We start from the raw sequence: 25,290 nt of genomic DNA, 5'->3' as shown, positions 1-25,290 counted from the left end.
TCCAATAATCTTTTTTTTTTTTTAATAAACCTTACCCAAATAAAGGTGAGAATGGACTTTGAGGATACAAAAGGGCATTTCTGTCAAAAGGGCTAGAATAAATAATGTTTTAGAAAACGACCACTTCTAAAAAGAAAAATTGAGGATACAAAAATGACATTTTTCCAGAAACTACCAGAGCCGCCCTTGTTGGTTGAAATGGTATAATATTAATTAAAATACAGTTTATGTTAAAATACATTTTAAGCTATTTTTCTCTACCCTTTATTTTATATATTTAAACTACCAGGACCGAAGATTAAAAGCATCATAAAGGAAATTGGAGCCAAATGGATTTATTTATTTATTTTAACAGCTCTCTCTCTCACCGTAGAGGGAAGCCAGCGATTTCTCCCTCTCCCTCCGTAGTGGACGGCGACGGCGACGATCAGCGGCGAACCCAGCAGATGGCGACGGCCGCCGGCAGAGTTTCTTACTCGGCGGTGAAGTTTCTGCTGGGATTACCTGGTCCTCTTCCTTTCGTACTCGAAACCGGGTAAGTTTTGTTTCTTTTTCTCTTCTTATTTTTTGGGTCTTTACTTTGAAATGCCGATTGAAAAGAGTAGCACTTGATTATGGATCTTGGAATATGAACAGATACATGGATGTGGGGAATTTTGAGGATGTGCAATTGTTTCACTATCATGTCAAATAGGAAGAAAATCCCCAAACGGAGAGCGAATTGTCTTTTTGTTGTCGTTCTTGTTCATCGGCGGAAGTGATAATGGCGTTTTTTAGTGGCGGGGCAGGCGGGGATGTTTACAACACAACAGAATAGCATTGGTCGAATATGCAACACAAAGCAAAATTTAACAACCCTTTTGAACTGTCTTTACGGAAGCTAATTGCAGCATATTGTTAATTTCTTTATCGTTAATGAGAAGATACTTTCCTTAGAATCTACTCATAATTCTGGTTACATTTCCTATAAATGAGGGGGGCATGTGTCTGCTGCTTCACAAGCCGATCACCCGACAACATCAATCATCAGAATCCCCACAGTGACAAGCTTTCTCAGGTTCCACCCCGCCTTCCATCTTCAAGAAATTATATTTTTCTTTAACTAATTACTGACTCCTTCTTATCTGATAAAATTGGTTATACATTTGCATTTGATTCGGCTAGAGCCCTGTCGTGACCATGGAGACCATGCAGAAGAACAATGACAGTGATGTTTTAGGGGTACGGATTTGTAGTCATCATTTTTACGATTGTTCTTTATGATAAAAGGGGTTTATGAAATCTGAACTCTGATTTCTATTATAGTTTATTTATTTTGACGATTTCTTGATCCCCTGTATAATTCACATACTTTTATGACAGGCTACTAATATCTTACTGAACCATGACTTCTCAATGGGACTGCAATTTTGGCACCCTAATAGCTGTGATGGCCACGTAGCTCCGGCCGAGTCAAATTACCGAGAAGAGGCATCCGTCAATTCATGTGCTAAGTATGCTGTTGTTACTAATCGAAATGAATGCTGGCAGGGATTGGAGCAGGAAATCACCAATAAAATTTCTCCAGGTATTACTTATTCAGTTTCTGCAAGTGTTGGAGTATCAGGACCTCTTCAAGGATCTGCTGATGTCCTAGCAACCTTAAAGCTAGAATACAAAGATTATGCTACGAGCTTTTTGTTCATTGGGAGGTAACTAACTTTGTTGTCCCATTATTTTTCTTTGAGAATAAAATAACTGGATTTGGAAAACTAATAGATAAAAGTGCATGCAGAACTTCTGTGTTGAAAGATAAGTGGGAGACGTTGGAAGGTACATTCTCCTTGTCGCCCATGCCAGACCGTGTCGTATTCTATCTGGAAGGACCTTCTCCGGGCATTGATTTACTCATACAGTCAGTGGAGATTACCTGTGCTGTTCCAAATCAATTGGAGGTACTTATACTTCTTTTTGCTAACCTCGTCCTAAGAGAAAATTATATTTAGAAAGCCCTTTGTCTGCCCTTTCTTAAATGTCTGTACTTATATGGATTGTTGTCATTCGAAAAGTTACCTGGTTTTCTTTTAGCTAAAATTTGAGTCTTAGGTTGATTTTAACTCTCTTTATCACTGTTTATCTGAGAAGGCCAGAAGTGCCAATGCTGACGATGAGAATATAATTCTAAACCCAAGTTTTGAGGATGACGTAAAAAACTGGTCTGGAAGAGGATGCAAGATTGCTCTGCACGATTCAATGGGAAATGGAAAAGTTCTCCCACAGTCTGGGAAGTTTTTTGCCTCCGCAACCGAGCGCGCACAGAGCTGGAACGGGATTCAGCAGGAGATCACAGGAAGAGTGCAGAGAAAGCTTGCTTATGATGTTGCTGCTGTTGTTCGAGTATATGGCAACAATATCACCACTACTGATGTACGGGCTACTTTATGGGCGCAAACACCAAATCTCCGTGAACAATATATTGGAATTGCCAAGTTAGTTTCTCCTTTTATTTTGTTTCCACCTTGATAGAAAGAAACTTCTATGATTTATGAAGAAACTTAGAAGCGATTGGTTTGGTGAAGTGTGCAGGCAACAGATAAGGATTGGGTAAAATTACAGGGGAAGTTTCTTTTAAATGCTTCCCCATCAAAGGTTGTCATCTATATTGAAGGTCCACCTTCTGGAGTTGATATTCTCATCAACAGTCTTGTTGTAAAGCATTCACAAAAGGTTCCTCCTTCACCTCCACCAGTTGTTGAGGTTGGTTGAACTAGAAATTGCAAATCAGTTTAGGAGTTTTGAAGACCTATATCATTACATGAATTCTCTTATTCACTTATTGTTCTTTATTTATGTCGTGCAGAATCCAGCCTATGGAGTCAACATAATTGAGAATAGCAATCTGAGTAATGGCACCAATGGATGGTTTCCCCTTGGAAATTGTACGTTAAATGTTGGAACAGGGTCGCCGCGTGTCGTTCCTCCTATGGCTAGAGATTCCCTTGGCCCTTCTGAACCTCTAAGCGGCCGGTACATCCTTGTGACGAATCGCACACAGACTTGGATGGGTCCTGCTCAGATGATCACTGATAAGGTGAAACTCTTTCTAACATACCAAGTGTCTGCTTGGGTAAAGGTTGGCTCTGGGGCAACTGGTGCACAAAATGTCAATGTTGCACTCGGAGTTGATAGCCAATGGGTCAATGGCGGGCAAGTCAAGATTAGTGATGATCGATGGCATGAAATTGGGAGTTCCTTTAGGATTGAGAAACAATCAGCAAAGATTATGGTTTATATACAAGGTCCTGCTCCAAACGTTGACTTAATGGTTGCTGGACTTCAAATTTTTCCTGTCGATCGCCATGCAAGGTTAAGATATTTGAAGACACAGACAGATAAGGTAAATTTTAGATGTGAATCTGTGATACCATTATACATAGTCAATCATATAGAGGAAGCAATTACAAATTCTTAGTTGTATTGTACCTTGAGAATGAAATCTGGCATTTATAACCTTTTTTACATGAATTATTGTATTCTTTCGGTGATATTATATTATATTAAAGTGTAACAATAGTTTTCAACATTCCTTGGTTCTTCATGTTTCATTAATTTTTCTGGTTATGCAACACTTATTATGTTGAAATAGCATCAAGCAATCGATGGCTGATTGTGTTTTCCTTTTTTAATTGGAGAACTGTAGATTCGCAGGCGCGATATCACCCTCAAATTTTCAGGATCCAGCTCTAGTGGCACATTTATAAAAGTTAGACAAATGAAGAACAGTTTTCCTTTTGGGACTTGCATCAGTAGAACAAACATTGACAATGAAGATTTTGTGAACTTCTTGGTGAAGAATTTCAATTGGGCTGTGTTTGGAAACGAGCTCAAGTGGTATTGGACAGAGCCACAACAAGGAAACTTCAACTATAAGGATGCTGATGAGTTGTTGGATTTGTGCAAGAGCCACAACATAGAGACTCGTGGTCACTGCATCTTCTGGGACGTGCAAGGTACAGTACAACAATGGATTCAATCTTTGAACAATAATGATATGATGGTTGCCGTTCAAAATCGCGTTACGGACCTATTGACACGCTACAAGGGGAAGTTCATGCACTACGATGTCAACAATGAGATGTTGCATGGATCATTCTATCAAGATCATCTCGGAAAAGATATTCGAGCTAACATGTTCAAGACCGCTAACAAACTCGATCCATCAGCTCTCCTATTCGTGAATGACTATCACGTCGAGGATGGATGCGACGCCAAATCTTGTCCAGAAAGGTACATAGAGCAAATTCTTGAACTGCAAGAGCAAGGAGCTCCAGTGGAAGGAGTTGGGATCCAAGGGCATATTGACAGTCCAGTGGGACCAATTGTTAGTTCCGGTTTAGATAAAATGGGCATTTTAGGCCTTCCAATCTGGTTCACAGAACTTGACGTGTCATCCATAAACGAATACATTAGAGCGGATGACTTGGAAGTTATGCTTCGAGAAGCTTTTGCTCATCCTGCAGTAGAAGGGGTAATGTTATGGGGATTCTGGGAGCTCTTTATGAGCCGGGACAATTCTCATTTAGTGAATGCAGAAGGAGAGATCAACGAAGCTGGCAAACGATACATCGCCCTGAAACATGAATGGCTTTCGCATGCGAGTGGGCAGATTGACGAGAAAAGTGAATTCAAATTCCGAGGTTTTCAAGGAACATACAATATACAGACTGTGGATGCGTCAAAAAAGATGTCAAAAACATTTGTCGTCGAAAAGGGAGATGCACCCGTGGTGATATCTATAGATCTGTGAAACACGACTGCTGAACACATGAAGCTGCACTGTACATACATTTCCAAAGATGTGGGATTATACAATAGAAAGAAAGTTCCCTCTCCTTGTATGTGATTTCTAGTCTGTAATTTCCATTCAGAGTAACAAATACACGTGTGCTGTTCTCGTTGGTTGTCTTACATAGGAAGAGAAGCATCCTTATAAATGTGATCAAGTTTATGTCAGTTTACCTGAACCATTTACAATTATTTTGCCTTTATTTTTACAACAACAAACCATATTTCTTCTGACCTGCCTTTCTTTTAAGCATTGTTGTAACAGTATTTTGATTATTCTTTATAAAATCTTTGAGGAGAAGATACTCGAAATATTTTCTATTCTTACATTGTTACGACTGCGTGTGCTGCCCTAACAACCTAGGGTTGATTATCCATGAAAAAACTTATCCCATGACTATTTCTTGAAAACAACAAAATAGGTGAAGTTAAATTTCATGCACTAAGTTTTTTTGTTTTGAACTTCTGACTTCTTAGTCGGTTGAGTTAAGTTTGTGTTGGCCCAAATACAAGTTCAATGGAGAGAAAATGTTATTAACATACCCATATAAAATAACATATTAATTTTTAAAATCTTTTTGTTTGTTAGACTCAAAATTGTAAATTTTATTTTTTAAAATAGTTTGAAATAAAACTATAAAGCTCCCTAGAACACAAAGGGTACTTTTTAGCAACAAAGACTTTGCTTGAATGTCATGTGATAAACATGCATTTTCTTCTAAGAGTCCATACAAATATCACATGCAACCATTTAAAAGAAAAAATATTTAACTTCAGGGCAGCTGCAATCCTGCAAAAAAAAAAAAAGGAAACAATTTGCAAAATTAACAACAAGAATTTGCAAAAGTAGCAAAATTTTGTGGTCCAACCCATGCAAAATTAGGAAAAAAAAGTATACTTTAGCCTCAACCCGACACTGATATACTCCAAATATGGGTGTGCCGATATATCATTGATAAACTATGTTTTGATATACCACTGGTTTACTTTATTCACAATTACTTATATACCTTATTAATATACCTCTAATATATGTTATTCAAATACGATTTATAACTGATATACATTGATTTACTTTATACTAACTAATCAATTATAACTGATATACTTGCTGAAACGAACCTAGCTCATCGGTAATTGATATATATTTCAAACTAAGAAGTTGTGAGTTTCATCCCACATCCTTACATGTATTAAAATATATATATATATATATATATATATATATATATATATATATATATATATATATAACTGATATAATTGGTTGGATTTCATACATTTTGCATGATTCATCCAAATCCCAAACACGATAGTTGCAACTTTTAGAATACAATCTTTTAAAAAACTTATGAACTTTATGAACTAGTTAATATTCAACCATATTTACAGCAGTGGTGTACAGGTCCAGTCCTCTCTCTCTCCAATTTAGGGTGGAACTCTCTCCCCCGTCTAATTTTGGAAACTTTTGAAAAAAATTCATACTTGCGCCAACACATATTTTAAATGTATTATGGATAAGTCTTAACTGCACGATTAGAAAGTATAATATTAAATATGTTAATTTGAATATCTTTTATGAGATGATAGAATGATCCATGTATCATCTCATTGTTGACATGGCAGGGCTTGAACTTAACCTTATAGAGTGTCGATAGGCCTCGTAAAGACGATTTTGAACGACAACCATCATATCATTCTTATTACAGTATTGAATCCATAGCTATACTACTGCATAACCTACACGTCCTTGAAGTTTTCTTGGTATGGCTCTTTCTAGTACCACTTCAATCTTAAACTCATTTCTAAATACAAATTCTTCACCAAAATGTTGACAAAATCTTCGTTTTCAATGTTTGTTATTCAAATGCAAGTCCCAAGTAGAAAACTATTCTATATTAATGTCTGACTTTTATAAACGTGCCATTATAGTTGGACCTTGAAAACTTTGTACCCAAATTAAATAAGAAAACGCATTCATCGAAAACTAGTGTTAAAAGTATAACCATAAAATTTTGAATATTTAGCTTAAAAGATTAATTTTCTTTTACTTTAAAATTTTAAATAGTAAAATAAAAAAAGCCCAATTATTATTTTTTCCTGGAAACAAAAGAAAAGAGAAATTGAACGTTACCAAGAGGGTAGGTTTTGGTTGTGTACATTGTGGGAAAAGAAATAAATGGTAATTTCTAATAAATACTGTTTTTTTAATAAAAAAATAAAAAAATAAATGCTGTTTTTGGTGGAAAATTTTAGCAAATTCTTCTCTCTCTCTCTCTTCTCTTCCAATTCCCATCCTCTCCTTCTCCTTCTTCTTCTCTCTTCTTCTCCTCCTGCGGTGACCCCATTCTCTGCAATTTCTCAGGGGGTCGCCTCGCTTCGCTTGTTTCTCTCTCTACTCTCTCTCTCCAAACACCCAATTTCTTCCTTCGCGGGAAACACTTCTCCAATTCGAAATTCCCCAATTCAATTATCCTCCACAATCCACCCCAAACAACAACAATGTCTGAAATGGCGAACGCAGCAGATCCCGAGGGCATTGATGGAGTCCGCATGACCTGGAATGTGTGGCCTCGCACCAAGGTTGAGTCCAGCAAGTGCGTTGTCCCACTCGCGGCTTCGATCGCTCCGATCCGCGCTCACCCGGAGATCCCCACGCTCCCCTACGCGCCGCTGCGCTGCAAGTCCTGCTCCGCCGTCCTCAACCCCTTCTCCCGTGTCGACTTCACTGCCAAGATTTGGATCTGCCCCTTCTGCTACCAGCGCTGCCATTTCCCGCCGTATTACGCCATGATCTCCGAGACCAATCTGCCTGGGGAGCTTTACCCGCAGTACACCACTGTTCAATATGCTCTTCCGCAATCCGTTAACCCCAATCCCGGCCTTGATTCGTCCCAGCAGGCGAATCCCTCCCCGGTTTTTCTTTTCCTGCTCGACACGTGCATGATTGAGGAGGAATTGGGGTTTGTCAAATCCGCGCTTAAGAGGGCGATCGGGTTGTTGCCTGATAATGCTCTTGTTGGATTTCTTTCCTTTGGGACTCAGGTTCAGGTTCATGAATTGGGATTCTCCGACATGTCCAAGGTGTATGTTTTCCGGGGTACCAAGGAGGTTTCTAAGGAGCAGGTTTTGGAGCAATTGGGGCTCTCGATGGGAGGGCGGAGACCCACTGGGGCGTATCAAAAGGGGGTCCCCAATGGATTCCCTAATTCAGGTGTTACACGTTTTTTGCTGCCTGCTTCTGATTGCGAATATACCCTCAATTCGGTACACTCCCGTTGTTTCTTTGTTTCTGTTCAATTTTTTGGGTTGGGGAAATTCTTGAACTCGGTTGTATTTGTTACGAATTGTAGTTGTTGGACGAACTTCAAACGGATCAATGGCCTGTTTCTCCCGGTAATCGGGCATCTCGGTGCACGGGAGTGGCGTTAAGTGTTGCTGCTAGCTTGCTTGGCGCTTGTTTGCCCGGGACAGGTGCTCGAATTATTGCTTTGGTTGGTGGTCCATGCACAGAGGGGCCTGGCACGGTAAGGGGAAAAAGAGAGTCCATTCCCGGCGTTCATTGTTCTGAATTATATGTTATTATTTGTCAATTGTGCTAGATCACATCCAATCCAATGCTTAGGATCATTTTTGCAAGTTACTTGTTTTTTGGTTGTTAGAATATTATACAGACGTTTAGAATTACATTGTGGTAATTCATGTTGCTTTATTACTGATTTTTTTGGTTGTATTTGATTGTGAATTTGTCATTTCTTATGGTAGCAGACAATCTCTGGGTCATTTTGGTCATCCTAAGGCGTTGACTTGTGTCTTTTTCCTTTTCCTTAAACTTGTTATCTGCATTGGTTCAAATCAATTTATTAGTGCCAACCTGAGGATCAAAGCCTCACCCCAAGTGTTGTTGAACTTAAAAAATCAATTTATTAGTACAGAATAATATGGACTTCGATCTTATTTTCCTTAACAATCAGTGGGCCTGGCCAATATTTTTATTGCCAAATTGAGCCAGGATCTTCGGGGGTTCCCCTCTTTTGCAATTTCATGATATCAATGGATTTGTTTCTCATGAACAAAAAAAAAAAAAAACAGAGCCTGGATCCTTATGTTTCCTTCTTCTCTCTCCACTGCTTTTCTAGTACCATGTGAAACTAGTGTTAGTATAATCAATTGCTTGATAATATTGATCAAAGTTCATGGGATAGTTAGTGGTTATTTTGTCTTACAAGTCATTGGAATCGTACCTTAATATAGCTGTTGCCTGCCTGTATCAATACATGTCTGACAAAAGTATTTGTAAATAAGCTTGGAAGTTGGGTCCAGATGCTGCATATTTTTCAACTACCACTTGGCATTTTAAAAACCGTGTTATTGTGCATTGACTCTAACAGTGCAATTTCAGCCTGTTTGGCATCACTCAACTAAGGTGGATTGCTAAAGTGTGAATTTAGGTGTAAGAGCATATAGAACTTGCATCGAAAGAGTGGCAGATATCATCATCGCATCCACCTTATTTTTCGTTCTGTCTTCTCTTTTTATATTTTTTCTCACCTGTTCTTTTAGACGTAGCTTCAGTTAACTTGAATAAGACATAGTTTTGTTATTTTATTCTAACTTGCTTCTGGCTTTTTCTTGGTATTGGAAATACTTGGTCATTCTACTTGTATTTTGTCTTATATGCAAAACTTTGATAACTGCAGTATTGTGGGTCTAAAATTTGGAATAATATTAACGTTGTTCTCATTCCTTTTGTACTTATAATTGCTGATGTTTGTTTGATAAACTGATTAAATTTAACATTTACAGATTGTGTCCAAAGAACTATCAGATCCAGTGCGTTCACATAAAGACCTTGATAAGGATGCAGCTCCTTACTTTAAAAAAGCAGTCAAATTCTATGAAAATCTTGCAAAACAGCTGGTCAGCCAGGGCCATGTCTTGGATCTGTTTGCTTCAGCACTTGATCAGGTTGCTATAAACTTTATCTGCCTCAAATAGAATCTGTGTTTCCTTCTAAAAATATAAATTCAGCAATTTAAAAGAAAAAAGTAATATTATGTTGTTTTCTATAATTCTAGAAAAGAAATATTAATATAATATCAGAATTATTTACTTCTAATTTTGTTTCCATACCCATAGCTGAAAATTTAGATTGAATCGATTGTGGTAATTTTATACCCTTTTTTGAGCTCCTTATGGTCAAATAATACACAGTAATATTGTTTTCATGCTTGTTTTTGTTTGTTCCATTTTCTTCATAATGTGTTTTTCTTTGAGCATTTCTGCATACTACAGATGCACGGGTTGATTTTGTCATGACCAAGTATTTGTACAGTCCAAATAATAATGTTTAGTATTTCCTCCAGGCCTTCCTTGAAAAAGGAAAAAAATATATATAAAAGATAAAGTCTATCAAGTGGATGAGATCCAACAATATGAAATCAAACTATTTTTCTTTTTTCTTTTGGTGACTTCTCAAGGCGTTCCTTGAATCATATAAGTGTTACGGCTAACAAGTTTTCATAGTACTCATGATTTGCATCCTGAATTAGCATATTTAAGTTACAATGATCTGTCTGTTAGAACCTGGAATATATTGAAAGATAAAAGATAAACGAACTACAATTGCGAACTACAATAGCCACCAAGTATTAGAGGTACTTGGACCCTCCCCTCTTGAGATATCACTCAAGCCCAAACATACTCACTCAATTGGATACCTTCATTCTTACACCCCCATTCTATTTATAACAACACTCCCTAACAACTTTCCTATCTAATTACTAAGGTACCCTCAATACTTTAATAATATCCCTTTATTATCTTAAGGGCCATTCCTATCATTGTCTTAGGAGGTTCAAGTGGTTATATGGGCGGGTGGTTGTATATATGGTACTTTGAATTAAGGTGGCAAAGGACCCAAGGAATAGTCCTTTTCCCCCCTACTTATTCTGCATGATAATTTGTTTCTGTATTGTTAGTTATGACTATGAGAATGTTCTACAGTTGTGTGATTTGTTGTTTAAACTTAAGTTAAACCTTTAAGCAGACCTTTTCTAGGTATAATATCTGACATCTTTCTTTGTGCATGGTATACCATTGAAAAAGAATGAAATGAGGATTATGATTTAGTGACTTCTATATTATCTCGGACTTAATGCATCATAAACTTGAACGTATTTGCTTAAAAAGATCTTTATTCATGCAGCACCTCATGGGAAGTATTTCCAGCTTCTAAGCACCAGAAGGAATATTGATATACTGTTTATCCGCTAAATACTTCTAACATAATGATATTCAGATGTAGTGGATTTCCTGATGTTCAAATTTGACATACTTGATTGTTGATGAGGTCACTGTCTATCTCATTTTGGTTACCTAAGTTTGTCTTACGAAATATTGGTGCCTACTGTTCCATACCGGTAAAAAGTAATTGAAGGTTAATTGAATCAATCCACGTCAGATTTGAACATCAGGATTCAATTACTTTATACTGGTTTAAAATAAACCTAATTTAGTATGATTATTATTGGATTTGAATTGAAGTTATATTTGAACATCAGGATTCAATTATACTACAGTAGGTCGATTTGATAATCATAATGCAATCACTTTGTTGTAATAATCTTAAAATTATGTATTTTTCTGTACCTGTCAATAATCATGCTTCATTCATTGGAATTTTTAAATATCTAGGTTGGTGTTGCGGAAATGAAAGTTGCAGTAGAAAAAACCGGCGGCCTTGTTGTTTTAGCTGAAAGTTTTGGACATTCTGTATTTAAGGACTCTTTCAAGCGTGTGTTTGAAGAAGGGGAACACTCTCTTGGTCTTTGTTTTAAGTGAGTGCATAATTATAAATATATTGTGCTTCTTTTCTTCTATTTCACTTAATCCATATTTTAGCTTCTGCATGTTATTTTAAGTCATGATGTTCGTATTTTTGTTATTGTCAACTACCTTGGTTTGACCTGATATGGTAAAAACGAAGGAGGCAAGCCATAAATGATAAATCTAGATATCTTTTGTAGCTAGCTCTTGCTTTCTTTGACTAGTAAGTTGGATAGTTGGAGAGTTTTTTATACAAGGAGAGTAAATAGTTTCAAATCTTTAGAAAAATATGGACGGGCCAAGGAAGAAGTGAGGGTGAGTTAACTGTAACTTAGTATGAAAATTATGAAGTCTGCGTGTTCCTTTTGAGTCGTCAAGGAATTTTCTTACAAATGCTAGCAAGGATCAGCAGCAAGAACAACATTCTCATGTTGAAGCCTAGTTCTGCTTGGAAACCTAAAAAAATCGGCAATGTTAAAAAGCAGCAGGTTGACCTAAATTTGAGCTGTGGTAGCAAATACCCCAATTTACTACCTCTCCTTTTTCATGGTCCTTCCAATGGCGTTCTTGGAAATCATGGTGTTATGAGCAATTTTCACTGAGAAAAGGGCCAGATTTGGAAGGTGGGAGCCACCCGCTTAATTGACCGTAGGATTTATTTTCCTAATATCCTTTGTGCTTATTTTGAATCTTTAACAACTTTCTGTTTCCTCCCAAAAGGATAAAAAAGATTGGTGGGGTATATTGAAGGCTTGAATACTTTAAGTTATTAAAAGTGGGCCATTGAAGAACTACATGGTATGATCCAAATTTAGATGACTATGGAAATAATGTATACTCCCATAGCAGTGGTGAAGGACTTATGGACATGGGTAAGATGGGATAATATAAAAAGCCATGTTAGTAGTATAATTTTTTTAAAGCAGCTGCACATATAGCAATTTGGCCTTAATTAATAGCAAATCTAGCACAAGCTAAAATAATTTGTAAATATGCCACAATTTTTCTGCACATGATAGATGTCTTCAGTCTATCATTAATAGACGTTTATTGGTGATATCAGATATCACCGGTAGATGTTAGTATCACTCGTAGACGCTAGTCTATCAATGATAGACTCCCGCTTTAGAAAATTGCCATATTTGCAAAATCTTATTTCTTAGGCTATATTTGCAAATATGGTAAAACTATTTGCTACCTATTACAATTCCTTTTTTTTTCTTTTTCTTTTCTCTTTTTCTTTTTGGCCGTTGCTTCTAGTATGTCTACATCTTTCTGTACCTACTTTGGACAAGTATGAAATGCGTTAGGAGACCATGCATCTAATTTTGGTATAAATTAGTTTCTGTTTCCATTGGAGCCTAGAAAGTATAACATTTCATGTAACTTGATACCTACTTTTACATTTCAGTGGCACCCTCGAGATCAATTGTTCAAAGGATATCAAAATTCAGGGGATAATTGGACCTTGCACATCTTTGGAGAAGGTTGCATGCTCTCATGCACTGTTGTTGGCTTTTGCTCATGGATCTTAAATTTTTCGTTTACATGATTGCCTCGTGGAACTGATTGTTTGTGGTGTATATTTTCAGAAAGGTCCTGCTGTTTCTGATACCATTATTGGGGAGGGCAATACAACCTTGTGGAAAATGTGTGGCCTTGACAAAAGCACTTGTTTGACAGTGTTTTTTGATCTTGCATCAAGTGATAGATCAAGTACTCAAGGAACTGCAAATCCACAGTTGTATCTGCAGTTTCTTACTAGGTAAGCTATCAATTGTGATGATTTATTATCATCTGGTATTGCAGCAGATGCCATATCATGTATCATATAGTTGCGATGATTTATTGTTATGATTGCAGTTATCAAGATCCTGAAGGTCAGTCAATGCTTCGGGTTACAACTGTTACTAGAAGATGGATAGACACTGCTGTTAGCTCTGAGGTTTCTTATTGTACATTTTTCCAAAGCTTTTATGCTTTTAAATGTTACTCTATTTCTAGTATTTTGAATGGGGATTAACGACTTGTTTATCAATAACAACTAACATTACATTGGAGAAAACTAAAAGTCAACAAAAAAAAATAGGGAGTAGTTACTGTATTTTATTTTGAGTGTTTCCATACAAGAAACAGAGAACTCCTTTCATTTTCATGCTAGATTTCATGAGGGATTTTCATCAGTACTTGTTTAAGTGAATATACATTTCTGAATGAAGCTCAAACTAAATTACTAGGAAAAATGGTTTATGGAAATTACCTGGAAAAACAGAAGTAATTGATTTGATCTTCAATTTTGGCTTTGTATGCACTCAATTATATCAGTGATATTAAATTGAAAAATTGGGCGAGATTATATCCTGAAGATAAGCAGTGAAGTTTATAATTTATGGATAGTCAGAAAGTGTGATAGGTAGTTGGTGGACTTGTAGAATGTTACTATTTTTGTTTGTTAAACCCTAATTATTGTATATTTTAAATGTACCAGTTCAATTTGTTGGAAGTTCATAGATAAATATTGGTGGAAAGATTTTGGTTATCAAATTCCTTTTTTAAGAGTATAGATAAATATTGGCGGAAATGATATTGCTCCCCCCTGTTTAGCAACTATAGCCACACTTCCCTAATAGCCAATTGGAAGTGCTTCATGCAACTCTTTTTGGACTTTTGTAATTTCATAAAATTGTTTCTTTCACAAAAAAAAAAAAAGAGAGTCTGGGTGTTATGATTGGTGTGGTTCTACTTATAATATTAAATGGTTACCCTTAATTGGCATTATTGTGGGAAGTTCATTAATGAAAAGTTCGTATCTTTCATCAATGAAAAGTTCGTATCTTATTAAAAAAAATTGGCATTGTTGTGTACAAATGAAAATCATTATTTCAATTTATGGAAAATGGTTACAAAATAAAGTTGGTTGTAGTGGTTGTATTATGGTTGGTATGCTCTTGTTTATAGTTTGCAATTGTTTAACTCACTTGGCATTTGCACACACTCACACTCGTGGTTCTCTTTCTACATCTTGATGAACGATGGAAAGTCAATACACATGAATTCTCTGTGTTGGTTCTCTTTCTCTATCTGGATGAACGATTAGAATTTAATCTTCGAGGCATTGATTTCAGGAATTGGTGCAAGGGTTTGATCAAGAGGCTGCTGCAGTTGTTGTTGCAAGATTAACTTCCTTGAAAATGGAGATGGAGGTAATGTTCATTATATAGTTGAACATTTCTTCAAGCAAACTTCTGCCCTTCTTTTCAGTAATCAACCTGCTTAATTTGTTTAATCTATGGCACACAAAGAAAACAATATTGAATTTACTGTGTTGAGAGATCATTAGAGATATTGAACTCGAGAAGATTGCATTTCTGGTTTCAGAACTTGTGATCTTTGCATGCGTTCAGGTGCTAGTTATGAATAGAAGGAACTGAAAATCTGTCTTGGACCATGAAATTGCTTCTCGTTTGAATTTGCACGCATGTAAAATCTAAGGTAACTAGGTCCTTATGGAGGGATTTTTTTTGTAAGAATTATTTTCATTTTAATGAAAAAGATCACAAGAATAAACTTAGTTCCTCGGGGTTTTTACTTACTAATTCCTTTTCAAGAAAGTTGTACTACTTACTCTCCCTAAAGAGATGACTGAGGCCTTTTGGAAGGATAAATATCCAGAGAAGGTCAAAGTCTTCCTATGGAGTATGGACTGCTCTACTTTGATGTTTGACCTCATAGATAATATTTCAGGCAAGGAATCCTCATAACGCCCTTTCCCCAGTGCTGTGTTGTTTGCAAAATCCGTTGGAGCCAGCATTTATTCTTTTCTTGTTCCTTTCGGGGATGATTGTTCTGGAGGCTTTTAAACTTTTTTCGGCATTAGTTGGACTATGTATTCCTTGGTTATAGACGACTTGAACACCTTACTTTCTGGGCCTATTTTTAAAAGGAAAGCTGGAGTGTTATCACTTATGCCACAAGAGCTATTTTGTGAAAGGTTTCGTTAGAGAAGAATAGAAGAAAATTTTCAAGAAGAATACAAGGGGCCTTATTACCTTTGGGAAAATATTTCTTTTGTTGCCTCTATTTGGAGCTCTTGTTCAAAACATTTTTAAGTACTTCTCATTCAAGAAAGCTAAAGGGACTATGTGGAAGCACTTCATTCGAGCTTTTCTTTGGATTTTTTGGAACGAAAGGAACCATCGACTATTCCTAGACAAAGATCTGCCTTTCATCACTCTTTTTGATAATATCACTTTTCATGCTATGTCTTGGTGTAAATCATCCCTCTATTTTATATTATTTTTTTTATATCCGTGTGTTTGGGTCAGCTTGCGCGCTCCTCGACTATTCACGGACCAACCGTCTGACCCTACTACATTTGGTTGACAAAGAAACTCATAGGATATTAAATCCTAGGTAGGTGCCACCATGGTTTGAACTCATTTCCTCTAAGTCCTTCGCTATTTTCATTAGCTCTCATTGACCACATGGGTCATCCCATGATGGTTCCTCTATTTTCATTCTTACACAGTATGAACTCTTTATTAACCAATTGGAGATGTTTTCTGTAACTTCTTTGGTTTTTTTGGTGGGTTTGCGCCTCTCTTTGTAATTTCATCCATCAATGAAATTGTTTCTTAAAAAAAAAATAATAAAAAGAGATTAGGAAGATAAAATATTACCAGAGAGGTGGACCAACCCTTGGAAGGAATTTCTGAAAATTTGTTTCTATTCACTTCTATTGCAGTTAGTCCAAGATAGTCAACGTTTTGTGGCTTGCTAGTTCAATTGGTCATTTAAAATGTTCCACTTGTATCTCCAAAGTTATAACCCTATAACTTACCCGATGTTGAACTTTGCTCTTATCAGGAAGGATTTGATGCTATTCGGTGGTTGGATCGATCCTTGATTCGCCTCTGTTCTAAGTTTGGTGATTATCGGAAAGATGATCCATCTTCCTTTACCCTAAATCCTTGCTTTTCTTTGTATCCTCAGTTTATGTTTAATTTGCGGCGTTCACAGTTTGTACAGGTATTTATATCTTTTATGATCTCATTCTTGAGGTTATACGTGTCAATACGATACGATGTAAAAATTATTTTCGTTATTTTGGTTGGATCCTTGCGATCTGATCTGATGTGCAGGTTTTCAACAACAGTCCAGATGAAACTGCATATTTTCGTATGTTGTTAAATAGGGAGAACATTACAAATGCTGCAGTGATGATTCAACCATCACTAATATCATATTCATTCAATTCACTACCTGCACCAGCCTTGTTGGATGTTGCTTCCATTGCAGCTGATCGCATTCTCCTGCTAGATTCTTATTTCAGTGTTGTCATATTTCATGGGATGACAATAGCTCAGTGGCGTAATATGGGATACCAGAATCAGCCAGAACACCAAGTTTGTGCTTGCTTGAATTCAGTGCCTCTACTACTACTGTTGAAAGTTGAAATCTTACAAGTTTAACTTTTGGAAATTTTGATTTTATAATGAAAAAGTAGACGGCATAGAGATAATAGGTTTAAACACGCCACCCACCTAAATTTAAAATCTTACAAATTTTCTTGACAACTAAATGTCATGTGAGATTAGTTGAGATATGTGCAAGTGGGTTGGAAACTTATGGATATAACAAAAAATTGATGTTATTATACACATTTTAGAAGCCTTCCATTATTCATGACCATTTTATATTTACTTGCGAATGTTTTTTCTTTTTAGAATAAGTTTGAAAATGAAGATTGTGTTTCTTGAACTTTGGTCATTTGACAATTTAGAATGAATATATCAACTATGTCTTCCATTTAATCAATCTAACATTCTTTCTACAGGCATTTGCACAGTTGTTGCAAGGTCCTCACGATGATGCCCAAATTGTTATTAATGAGCGTTTTCCAGTACCTCGTTTGGTTGTCTGTGATCAGCATGGTTCCCAGGTTATTTTTATAATCTACAGCTTTGGTTTATATTCACGCAAAGATCGTTACACAAAAAGTATTCAAATGCTATAAAAGTTATTTGTGCTTCCGCTGTCATTACTATTATAGGCTGGCTCCTAGCTCATTTTTCTAGTATCACACAGGATCTATTTGTATGTTTTGTCTCTTCCTTATAGCGTGTGCAGTCCTCACTTAATTTTAGATGGTTAGACCAATTAATTATGCTTTGAATGTTTCATACTTGGAAACGTATGAAAAATTCAAGGCCAGGTTTTCCGTCTTTCATTTTGTCTTTATTTTTTTAAATAAACTTGGCTACCCTTTCCTTCTTAATGTTTTAACATGTAAATTTTTTCCTGGAATCTTGGCCACAATCTTAAAAGTAAGAGGTCTAACCTCCTTTATCTTATAATCATGAACTCGCTAAGATATCAATGAGATGTATGAAGCATAAAAGAAAGAAACTCAATGTTACCAATATCACTTATTCTGTAGAAAATGAAAAACCAAAAATAAAGTAATGTTGATCAGTCAATGTCTGCAATGGGTTTTCCAATCTGTTCTGAAGGTAGATGTTTGGTTTATTTGATCAACATATATGATTGTGGAGTTGAATGAACCAAATTATTCTCACCAATCATCCATCCGAAGTCGTATGTTGACATAATTATTTTATTTGTCTTTTCTGAGCAGGCTAGATTCTTATTGGCAAAGTTGAATCCATCAGCCACATACAACAATACTCAAGAAATGGCAGCCGGGTCAGATGTCATATTCACCGACGACGTTAGCCTTCAAGTTTTCTTTGAGCATCTCCAGAGGTTGGCTGTGCAATCCTGAGAATAGACAGGGCTTTCTTGAGGCTTATAGTTAAAAAACTCATCCGTCTTGCTGTGGGATAACTCACTGAGGGTTATGTATCTCTGGTCTTATTGACTTCTTTTCTGGTCTTTCCGTTAGTTTTCCAAGTTGAGAAGCCAATATCCCACATTCTCTACATTTGAAGAATAAGGGAACACTGATAAAATTCTTTTTTTCGGGGACATTCTCGGTCGGCATCGCAGCTTGGTAAGGGTCAACCAGGTCATTTGAGCTTCAAGTCACACAAGGGGGGAAAAGAGAGGTTTGATGGCAATGTAATTTAGAGGAATCCTTTGACAGCCTATAGACATTTGGGAAAGTCATTCTGTTAGGATTTTTGGTTCTTCAATTTGTTTTTTTGTATTGAGCTTAGACCACAAGTATTTTTGATGATTCTCCTAGTAAATTATATGGAAGGGAGTTTAGGCATTTGTGTTTGTGTTTTCAAAGTCAGTCCGAAATTGCAATTTTCTTTATAAGGCTCTCTTGTTGATATTATTTAATTTAATTAATAGGTTGTGAACTTTCTATTTATCAGGTCTTGAAGATTTGTTCAACTCCATTATGTATGATTTTCACCCTCCCTCTCTCTCTCCCTCTTCTCTCCAAACTCCCACCATCTCAAGGGCTAAAGATGACTTATTCTTTAGGGTATTTAGTAAGTTTGATCATGAGATGTTTAGTTTTTCTTCTTGCAAATTCTGCCCACCACAAAATTTTTCACTCTCTCTGCGTTTCTCTCTTCTACTAATAAAAATTTAATGATGGATAACAAGTTTGTTATCCCGTCGCCATAGAAGTATTGTTTGTATATTATTAGTTTATAGATGTTTTTATCCAATTTTGTCATGTTTATGTTTATTGTGTTTATTGGGTAGGGGGATTGTTTGGAGTCGTAAGTCATTTACTCTAGGAAATGAATAAATCATTGGGATAATGTTATTTCAATTTTGAAATAGTAAGGTAATGAATAAATCATTGGGATAATGTTATTTCAATTTTGAAATAGTAAGGTGTGTTTTATCCACTGAGTTATATTATCTACTTGGCATACTTATCTAAGATTGGATTATTATCCTAATGCGAGCCACTCCGAAACACTTTTTTCATCGAGTTAAGCGACGTGCATGACAAGAATCCAGCTTATATATATTTAGGTTCTAAGAAACTGCCTTTATTAGGAAAAAAAAAATCACATCCCCAAAGAACGTCCATTCCATCAAATTTTTATTAACCAAACATACAAAATAAACATGATTCTTGGGAAAAGCCAACATTTTCCACCAAAAAGCAAAGCATCCTAAAAACTGAGCAGACAACAATGGCAGGCAGAGACAGTGCAAGTAATGTAGTGTAATCTAATCATACAGATAACATTCAAGTAAGTTGTACAACATCTCATCTCAAACAGTCTACTCTAATGAACTGAGGAACAGCATACAAATTGAGCCCAATATGGCTTCCCTTTCCTCCTTTCTCTCCTGATGTCTGATGGATATCTTGCAGGGGAGTTCCACTCATTTGCAATCTCTTTGTTTCCCAATTGTGCGGAAGGCGATCTTGGGCGTGTAACGGAGTCGACCATTGTGTCGACAGGGCCATTTTTCGTCGCTTTTTCATCCTTCTGAATCATTGAAGCTAGATTTTCTTTTCTGGTTGGTGATGATTTCTGCTTGTTTTCGAGTGCAGCGTCATCCAGAAGGTTCTTCAGGGCAGTGTGCGGCTTCCCAGCGCTCCAGTTTGTCACCTTGGCAATAATCGCTTCGTTCTTCTTCCTTCCCGGTGAGTCGTTTGCAACATGAGTATAAGATGGAAACCAGCCAGGTTGCAGAGATGCAGAATTCGGCTGCTGTCGGTTTTGGGCAGTCTGGATTTCGGATGAGGCTGAGTTTTGCATTCCTCCACCATTAGGTTCAACCAATGTCATAAACGATGGTGGCTCAAACAAATCAGATCTGTCAGAATGTTGTCTCTCGGTCATAGCATCTGCCTTCTTCAAGTCAGTTTCCTCTGCTTCAGCTCGTGCACGAGGCGTTACTTCAGAATCAACAACAGCTGGTAAATCTGACTGAGTTGAGAGCACTGTTCCTCATGATCAAGAAAATACATTAATTATCAAGAAAGTTTCTGATGTAGAAAAAAAAAAGTATCAGTTATAAGTTCTATAACTCATAAATACATGTTATGGGATAGCATAAGCTCACCATTGAACCAACAGAATTTAAAGCGGAAACACATTTATTAATGAAAAACTCAAGGGCCAGTTATACATAGTATAAGAACGAATACCTGAGACAGATCCCCAGTGGCCTTCAAGACTGTCAGTTCGGCTACTTGCATCGACTGAAGCATCGAGAAGGGATGATGTAAGCTGCGGTTTTACGTCGGTTTTCACACCATCATCTTGCCAAGGTTCAGAAGTAATTCTGACTGCATCTCCATCCTGAGAAGCGTCAGATCTTCCCATAACAGATTCCTTACTTACCAAAAGCAAATTTGCTTTTTCTTTGGCTTGGATGTCAGAAGTGTTTTGAACTGAGTCGAAATCCCCGACACAACATGACCGATCATCAGCATTCGCTTCACTAATGCACGGCACAAGCACAGCACTTCCAGTCCCAGATAACTTCCTAGGAGATCCATCAGCTGTATCTTCTTCAACAGCAATGCATTTTTTCTCCCTGCTGTTAGTAATTGATTCAGGTGCGTAATCAACCCCCATTGAAAACTTCTCCTCTGGAGGGTCTTCGTTGTTCTCAACTCCAGCTACATCTGGATTATCAAATTTATCCTTATTACCAACACCGCTATCGTCGTTTTCATGCACATTGGCTGAAAGACGAACTTGCACCGACTCCTCCAAATGTCTTCCACATGCTCCTGCCTTGTTGTCATCATCGGCTAAAATAACGGCTCCAGTACCGACTTCATTCTGATCCAGACTCTTCTGATTACCTGTTGGTGCAGCCACGGAGTTTTCATCAAACAAAATTTCAGCAACATTTTCTGAAAAACTATTGAGGGAATTCTTGGAAGGCGCCACCGTTTCAACTTCTGGAGAAAGGGAGGCTAAAGGAATAGGAATACTGTCTATCCGCAATATTGCAGCATCACTTAAGGTTTGACTCTTATCTTGCTTTTCATTTTCGCTCAATATACCTTCTTTAATCTGAGTTGGATCCACTTCTTGAATGAGAACTTCTTCGACTTCCCAACCGCTGTTCTTAGAACGAGCACCTTCCACATCAACCAACACTTCGGAGCCTCCACTTTCTTGTTTTTGCCTATTTTCCACTCTTTTCATGTCAAAAGAAGCTCCTTCAGAGGCTTGGTCAAATGGCTCTGCCTGCAAAGTAGGATAACTCTCCTTGGTATTAGGATACTTAAAATTGTCTCCCAGACTACTGACTCCTTCACGAGGGTCCTCCTGTATAACACAATTGGTTAATTTAACTTCTTTAGGGTCCTCTGAATCTTTAACTAAAGCCTTGGGACGGTCTACAACATTTACCTCACTCAACACAGAAGGTGGATGCACATTGTCATTCCCTTCTTTTATTTTATTGGTCTCTAGTAAATTGAAAGAACTACAAGACTCTGTTTCTTTTCCAGTATTAGATGATGTGACTTGAGTTGAGGCAAAGGGTTTAACATCAGAAACAACACTTGGGGGTGTTGCAGTATGGATGGAACTGTCAACATCAGCCATTGATGGAAGAATTTCATTATGTGCAGTAGGCTCTGTAGGTATGTCAACAGTTTCTTCGGTCTTTGGCAGTGGCTCGAATTTGTTATTATCAACTTTTCCAGATGATGCTGCGATTTCTGCTAAGTTATTACATAAGCCGAAGCCCTCATTTTTCTTTTCATCATAACTTCTATCAGGAGATGGCAAGGAGCACTGAGGTACATTTTCAACAGGAGCGGCTATTACCATTTCAGGTTCAATCGGGTACAAGTCACCTGTAGCAGTAGCATTCATATGATCATGGAGCAGAATCATTGAATCCCCATTTCTAAAGTTGGTCTCAAAATTCACAAATTCTCGATTAATTTTGGTTTCCTGTTCAGTTCCAGACTGATTTACAGTATTTTCTGCAACAACTGAGCTTTCCACTTTTCGGTTTCCAGCCGAAGAGCTTGATGTTGGAGTTCCAAAATCAGTCTCAAGATTCCCATATTCTGGATTAATTTTGCTGTCCTGCTCATTTCCTGACTGATCTATAGCAGTTTCCGCAACAAACGAATTTTCCACTTTTCGGTTTCCAGTTGAAGAGCTTGACGAAGGAGTTCCAAAATCAGTCTCAAGATTCACAAATTCTTGACTATTTTTGCTTTCCTGCTCACTTCCTGACTGATCGATAGTTTCTGCAGCAATGGAACTTTCCGCTATTCGGTTTTCAGTCAAAGAACTTGACAATGGAACACGATCTGAGTATTATACAAACATAAATTGTTAAATTAAAAGAAAACGAAGACAGCCCAGATTTCTTAAACACAAATCAGTAAAATGACATTAAATTTTATGTCAAAGAAAGAGGTCTCATTTTGCTCCGGTTACACTATAAGAAACTTATTAGCCCTCTTTAAGTGATTCATTTTTTTTGTTTTGAATTATTCCTTCCTAATTTAGGCTATTTCCCTCTTTAAATATTTCACAAGAGCTGAGATTTTCAATCCTATAATGGGAATGGCAGTCCTCAAAATATAATGCCGTTTTCCAAATTTTTCCATAATTGAGATAACAGGAACCTAAAAAAGATTATCAAGCAATCAAAATTGTCAAACTCACTGAGTATAAATAACTAATTATTTGATCAGACAACGGAAAAAGAACAAAAGACAGGTCTTCCCCAACATTAAACTTACCAAGGATTTCTCTGTCTTTCAAAGTTTGGGAGCTATTCATTTCATCCTCCGCTACCATCTTCGAGGTGCTTACCAAATTTGAAGCATCTCCCACGGATTTGTTCGGCCCTACACCCTCAGAAAACTCTGCAACAGCATCTGAAAACACTTCGTCTTCGGATTCCTTTGGTTTTTTCCTCATTCCATCAACACCCTTATCATTGCAACTCCCTTCCAAGACTTTAGGACCTATGCAGCATTTACTGACATAATTAAAAACATCTTAAGGCACAGAAGTATTCATTATCACAGGCCCCTCATTTCCAACAGAAAAAGAAAGAAGAGACAAAAGCAAACCAAAAAGACACAGAAAGAGAGAAAATCACGACTCCAAAGAGAAACCAAAATGCAGCATAACTTTTAGATTTCAATCAAAACTTTGGTCCCTAAACTTTCAAAGGTTCTCTTACAGTGCTACAACGAAATTAACGGAAACTTACTCTGTTTGAAAACCCAACACTTAACCTACTTACATATGGCTTCAGATATTTGTCGGATATCGAGTCAAGATCAGGTTTCTCGTAAATAATTTGTCAAAAAGTTGACAGTAAGAACTAGAACTGTTATTCAGCCAAAGTTTAGGCACCAAACTACAATAAACAGAAAGTTTAGGACCAAAAAAGAACTGAAACCTAACTTGTACAAACCTATACAAACAGACAGAGGACAAGGAAAGAAAACAGTATAAAGAAGAGACTTCTTACAGGAATTTTTGTGATCACCATCATCATCTGAAAGGGGCAAATGGGCGTCGTTAGCCTCAGCTTCAACCGGCTTAAATCCTTCAATTTTTCCACAAACCCTCTTGTGAGCACGCCTGTGTTTGGCACTTGGATGAGGGTTTGGGAAGGCCCATCCACATTTACTGCAAATATGGACTCCATGGCTCTCTTGCCCTACAAAACCCAACAACAAAAACACCACTCAATCACAAACCAACCAACCCCAACAAAAATTTCCCCAAAAACCCACAAAACCCCAAATGCCCAATTCCAAAACCCAGAAGAGAAAACAACCAAGAACCACCAAATCAAGAGACCCAGGAAACAAGAAACACAAAGAGGGAGAAAAAACCATCAAGAACCCAACAAAACAGGGGAGGGGCTGCTTGCTTACTCTGATCCCGATGCTCCATTTTTCCAAAAGAGTGGGAGAGCCAAGAAAGAACCGAATGGAGGTGTGAAAATAGGAGGCAGTTAGTTAGCTATGGAGCAAGGAGAGGAGAGAAAAACCGAAACGAAATCATATTTTTCGAAAAGGGGAAATGAAAAATGGGGAATAAAGGGGAAAAAAGTCCAACTTTTGTGGTGGGGTTTTGAAAAAAGGGAGTTGCGGTCCGTGCAAAACAGTGAGAGAGACCTGCGCCTGCAACGGCTTACGCTGTATCCCCATGTGGGCAGAAACCCTTCTTCATAAACCATGGCCACTGTACTTTACGAACCCCATTGCTGCTGGGATTGATCCTCTACATCCGAGTCTAGACAACGCCCGTGGGATCGTCTTCTCGAAGGAGCAACACTTGTCTCTGGAAATGTACGGCCGTACGTGTCTGTTTCTCGGTCCGTACGATGATCCAACTACTCTCACTGTACAAAAATGTTTATATTTGTTTATTTGTTTGAATTATAAGTTTGGTATGGAAATGCAAAGAATGAATAAATTTGTCAACTTTACCGGGTGGTACTTGTTTTTTTAGTACAGCATGTCGAGTGGCTCACACTCTCTTTATTGGAAATATATATCAATTATCTTATATTTGTTTTGGCAAAAAAAAATATAATGATTCATTGAAGTTTAGAGTTATATTAGACATAATTATGATATAATAATTTGGGTTGTACTAAAATAAATAAAATAATTTGAGTTTAAATATTATTTTGGTCCAACGTTTATTTTGGTCTCTATATTTTTAAATGTTTTTATTT

At 37.1% G+C, this 25,290-nt stretch overlaps 3 protein-coding genes across 4 annotated transcripts; 2 read left to right on the top strand and 1 right to left on the bottom strand.

Moving 5' to 3' along the window:
• Positions 1-318: 318 nt before the first annotated feature.
• Positions 319-5,058, top strand: LOC111009247 (endo-1,4-beta-xylanase 1). The gene is made up of 9 exons (XM_022282270.2): positions 319-535; positions 637-1,057; positions 1,165-1,221; positions 1,363-1,691; positions 1,775-1,934; positions 2,125-2,468; positions 2,559-2,736; positions 2,840-3,376; positions 3,680-5,058. Exons 2-9 carry the CDS (start codon positions 971-973, stop codon positions 4,784-4,786), a joined length of 2,799 nt encoding a protein of 932 aa, XP_022137962.1. The 5' UTR covers positions 319-535; positions 637-970; the 3' UTR covers positions 4,787-5,058.
• Positions 5,059-7,085: 2,027 nt separating this feature from the next.
• LOC111009217 (protein transport protein SEC23 E) lies at positions 7,086-18,991 on the top strand. Its single transcript, XM_022282227.2, has 12 exons — positions 7,086-8,091; positions 8,178-8,351; positions 9,631-9,792; positions 11,521-11,663; positions 13,064-13,139; positions 13,245-13,417; positions 13,516-13,597; positions 14,778-14,855; positions 16,519-16,680; positions 16,794-17,057; positions 17,489-17,593; positions 18,290-18,991. Exons 1-12 carry the CDS (start codon positions 7,327-7,329, stop codon positions 18,434-18,436), a joined length of 2,331 nt encoding a protein of 776 aa, XP_022137919.2. The 5' UTR covers positions 7,086-7,326; the 3' UTR covers positions 18,437-18,991.
• Positions 18,992-19,654: 663 nt separating this feature from the next.
• LOC111009240 (uncharacterized) lies at positions 19,655-24,879 on the bottom strand. Of its 2 annotated transcripts, XM_022282261.2 has the most exons (5): positions 24,482-24,879; positions 24,070-24,261; positions 23,327-23,554; positions 20,747-22,888; positions 19,655-20,539 (listed from the first exon to the last, which is right to left on the bottom strand). In XM_022282261.2, exons 1-5 carry the CDS (start codon positions 24,498-24,500, stop codon positions 19,875-19,877), a joined length of 3,246 nt encoding a protein of 1,081 aa, XP_022137953.1. In that variant the 5' UTR covers positions 24,501-24,879; the 3' UTR covers positions 19,655-19,874. The 2 variants fall into 2 exon arrangements, with proteins under 2 accessions (XP_022137953.1, XP_022137954.1); XM_022282262.2 differs by lacking the exon at positions 24,482-24,879 and having other exon boundaries at positions 23,327-23,568; positions 24,070-24,211.
• Positions 24,880-25,290: the final 411 nt, after the last annotated feature.

This window comes from Momordica charantia (genome assembly GCF_013281855.1).
Source record: "Momordica charantia cultivar OHB3-1 chromosome 5 unlocalized genomic scaffold, Mcharantia_2.0 BLBB01000005.1, whole genome shotgun sequence".
Classification (NCBI taxonomy): domain Eukaryota; kingdom Viridiplantae; phylum Streptophyta; class Magnoliopsida; order Cucurbitales; family Cucurbitaceae; genus Momordica; species Momordica charantia.
Note: the sequence above shows the minus strand (reverse complement) of the source record. Positions and strands in the feature narration are given on the sequence as shown.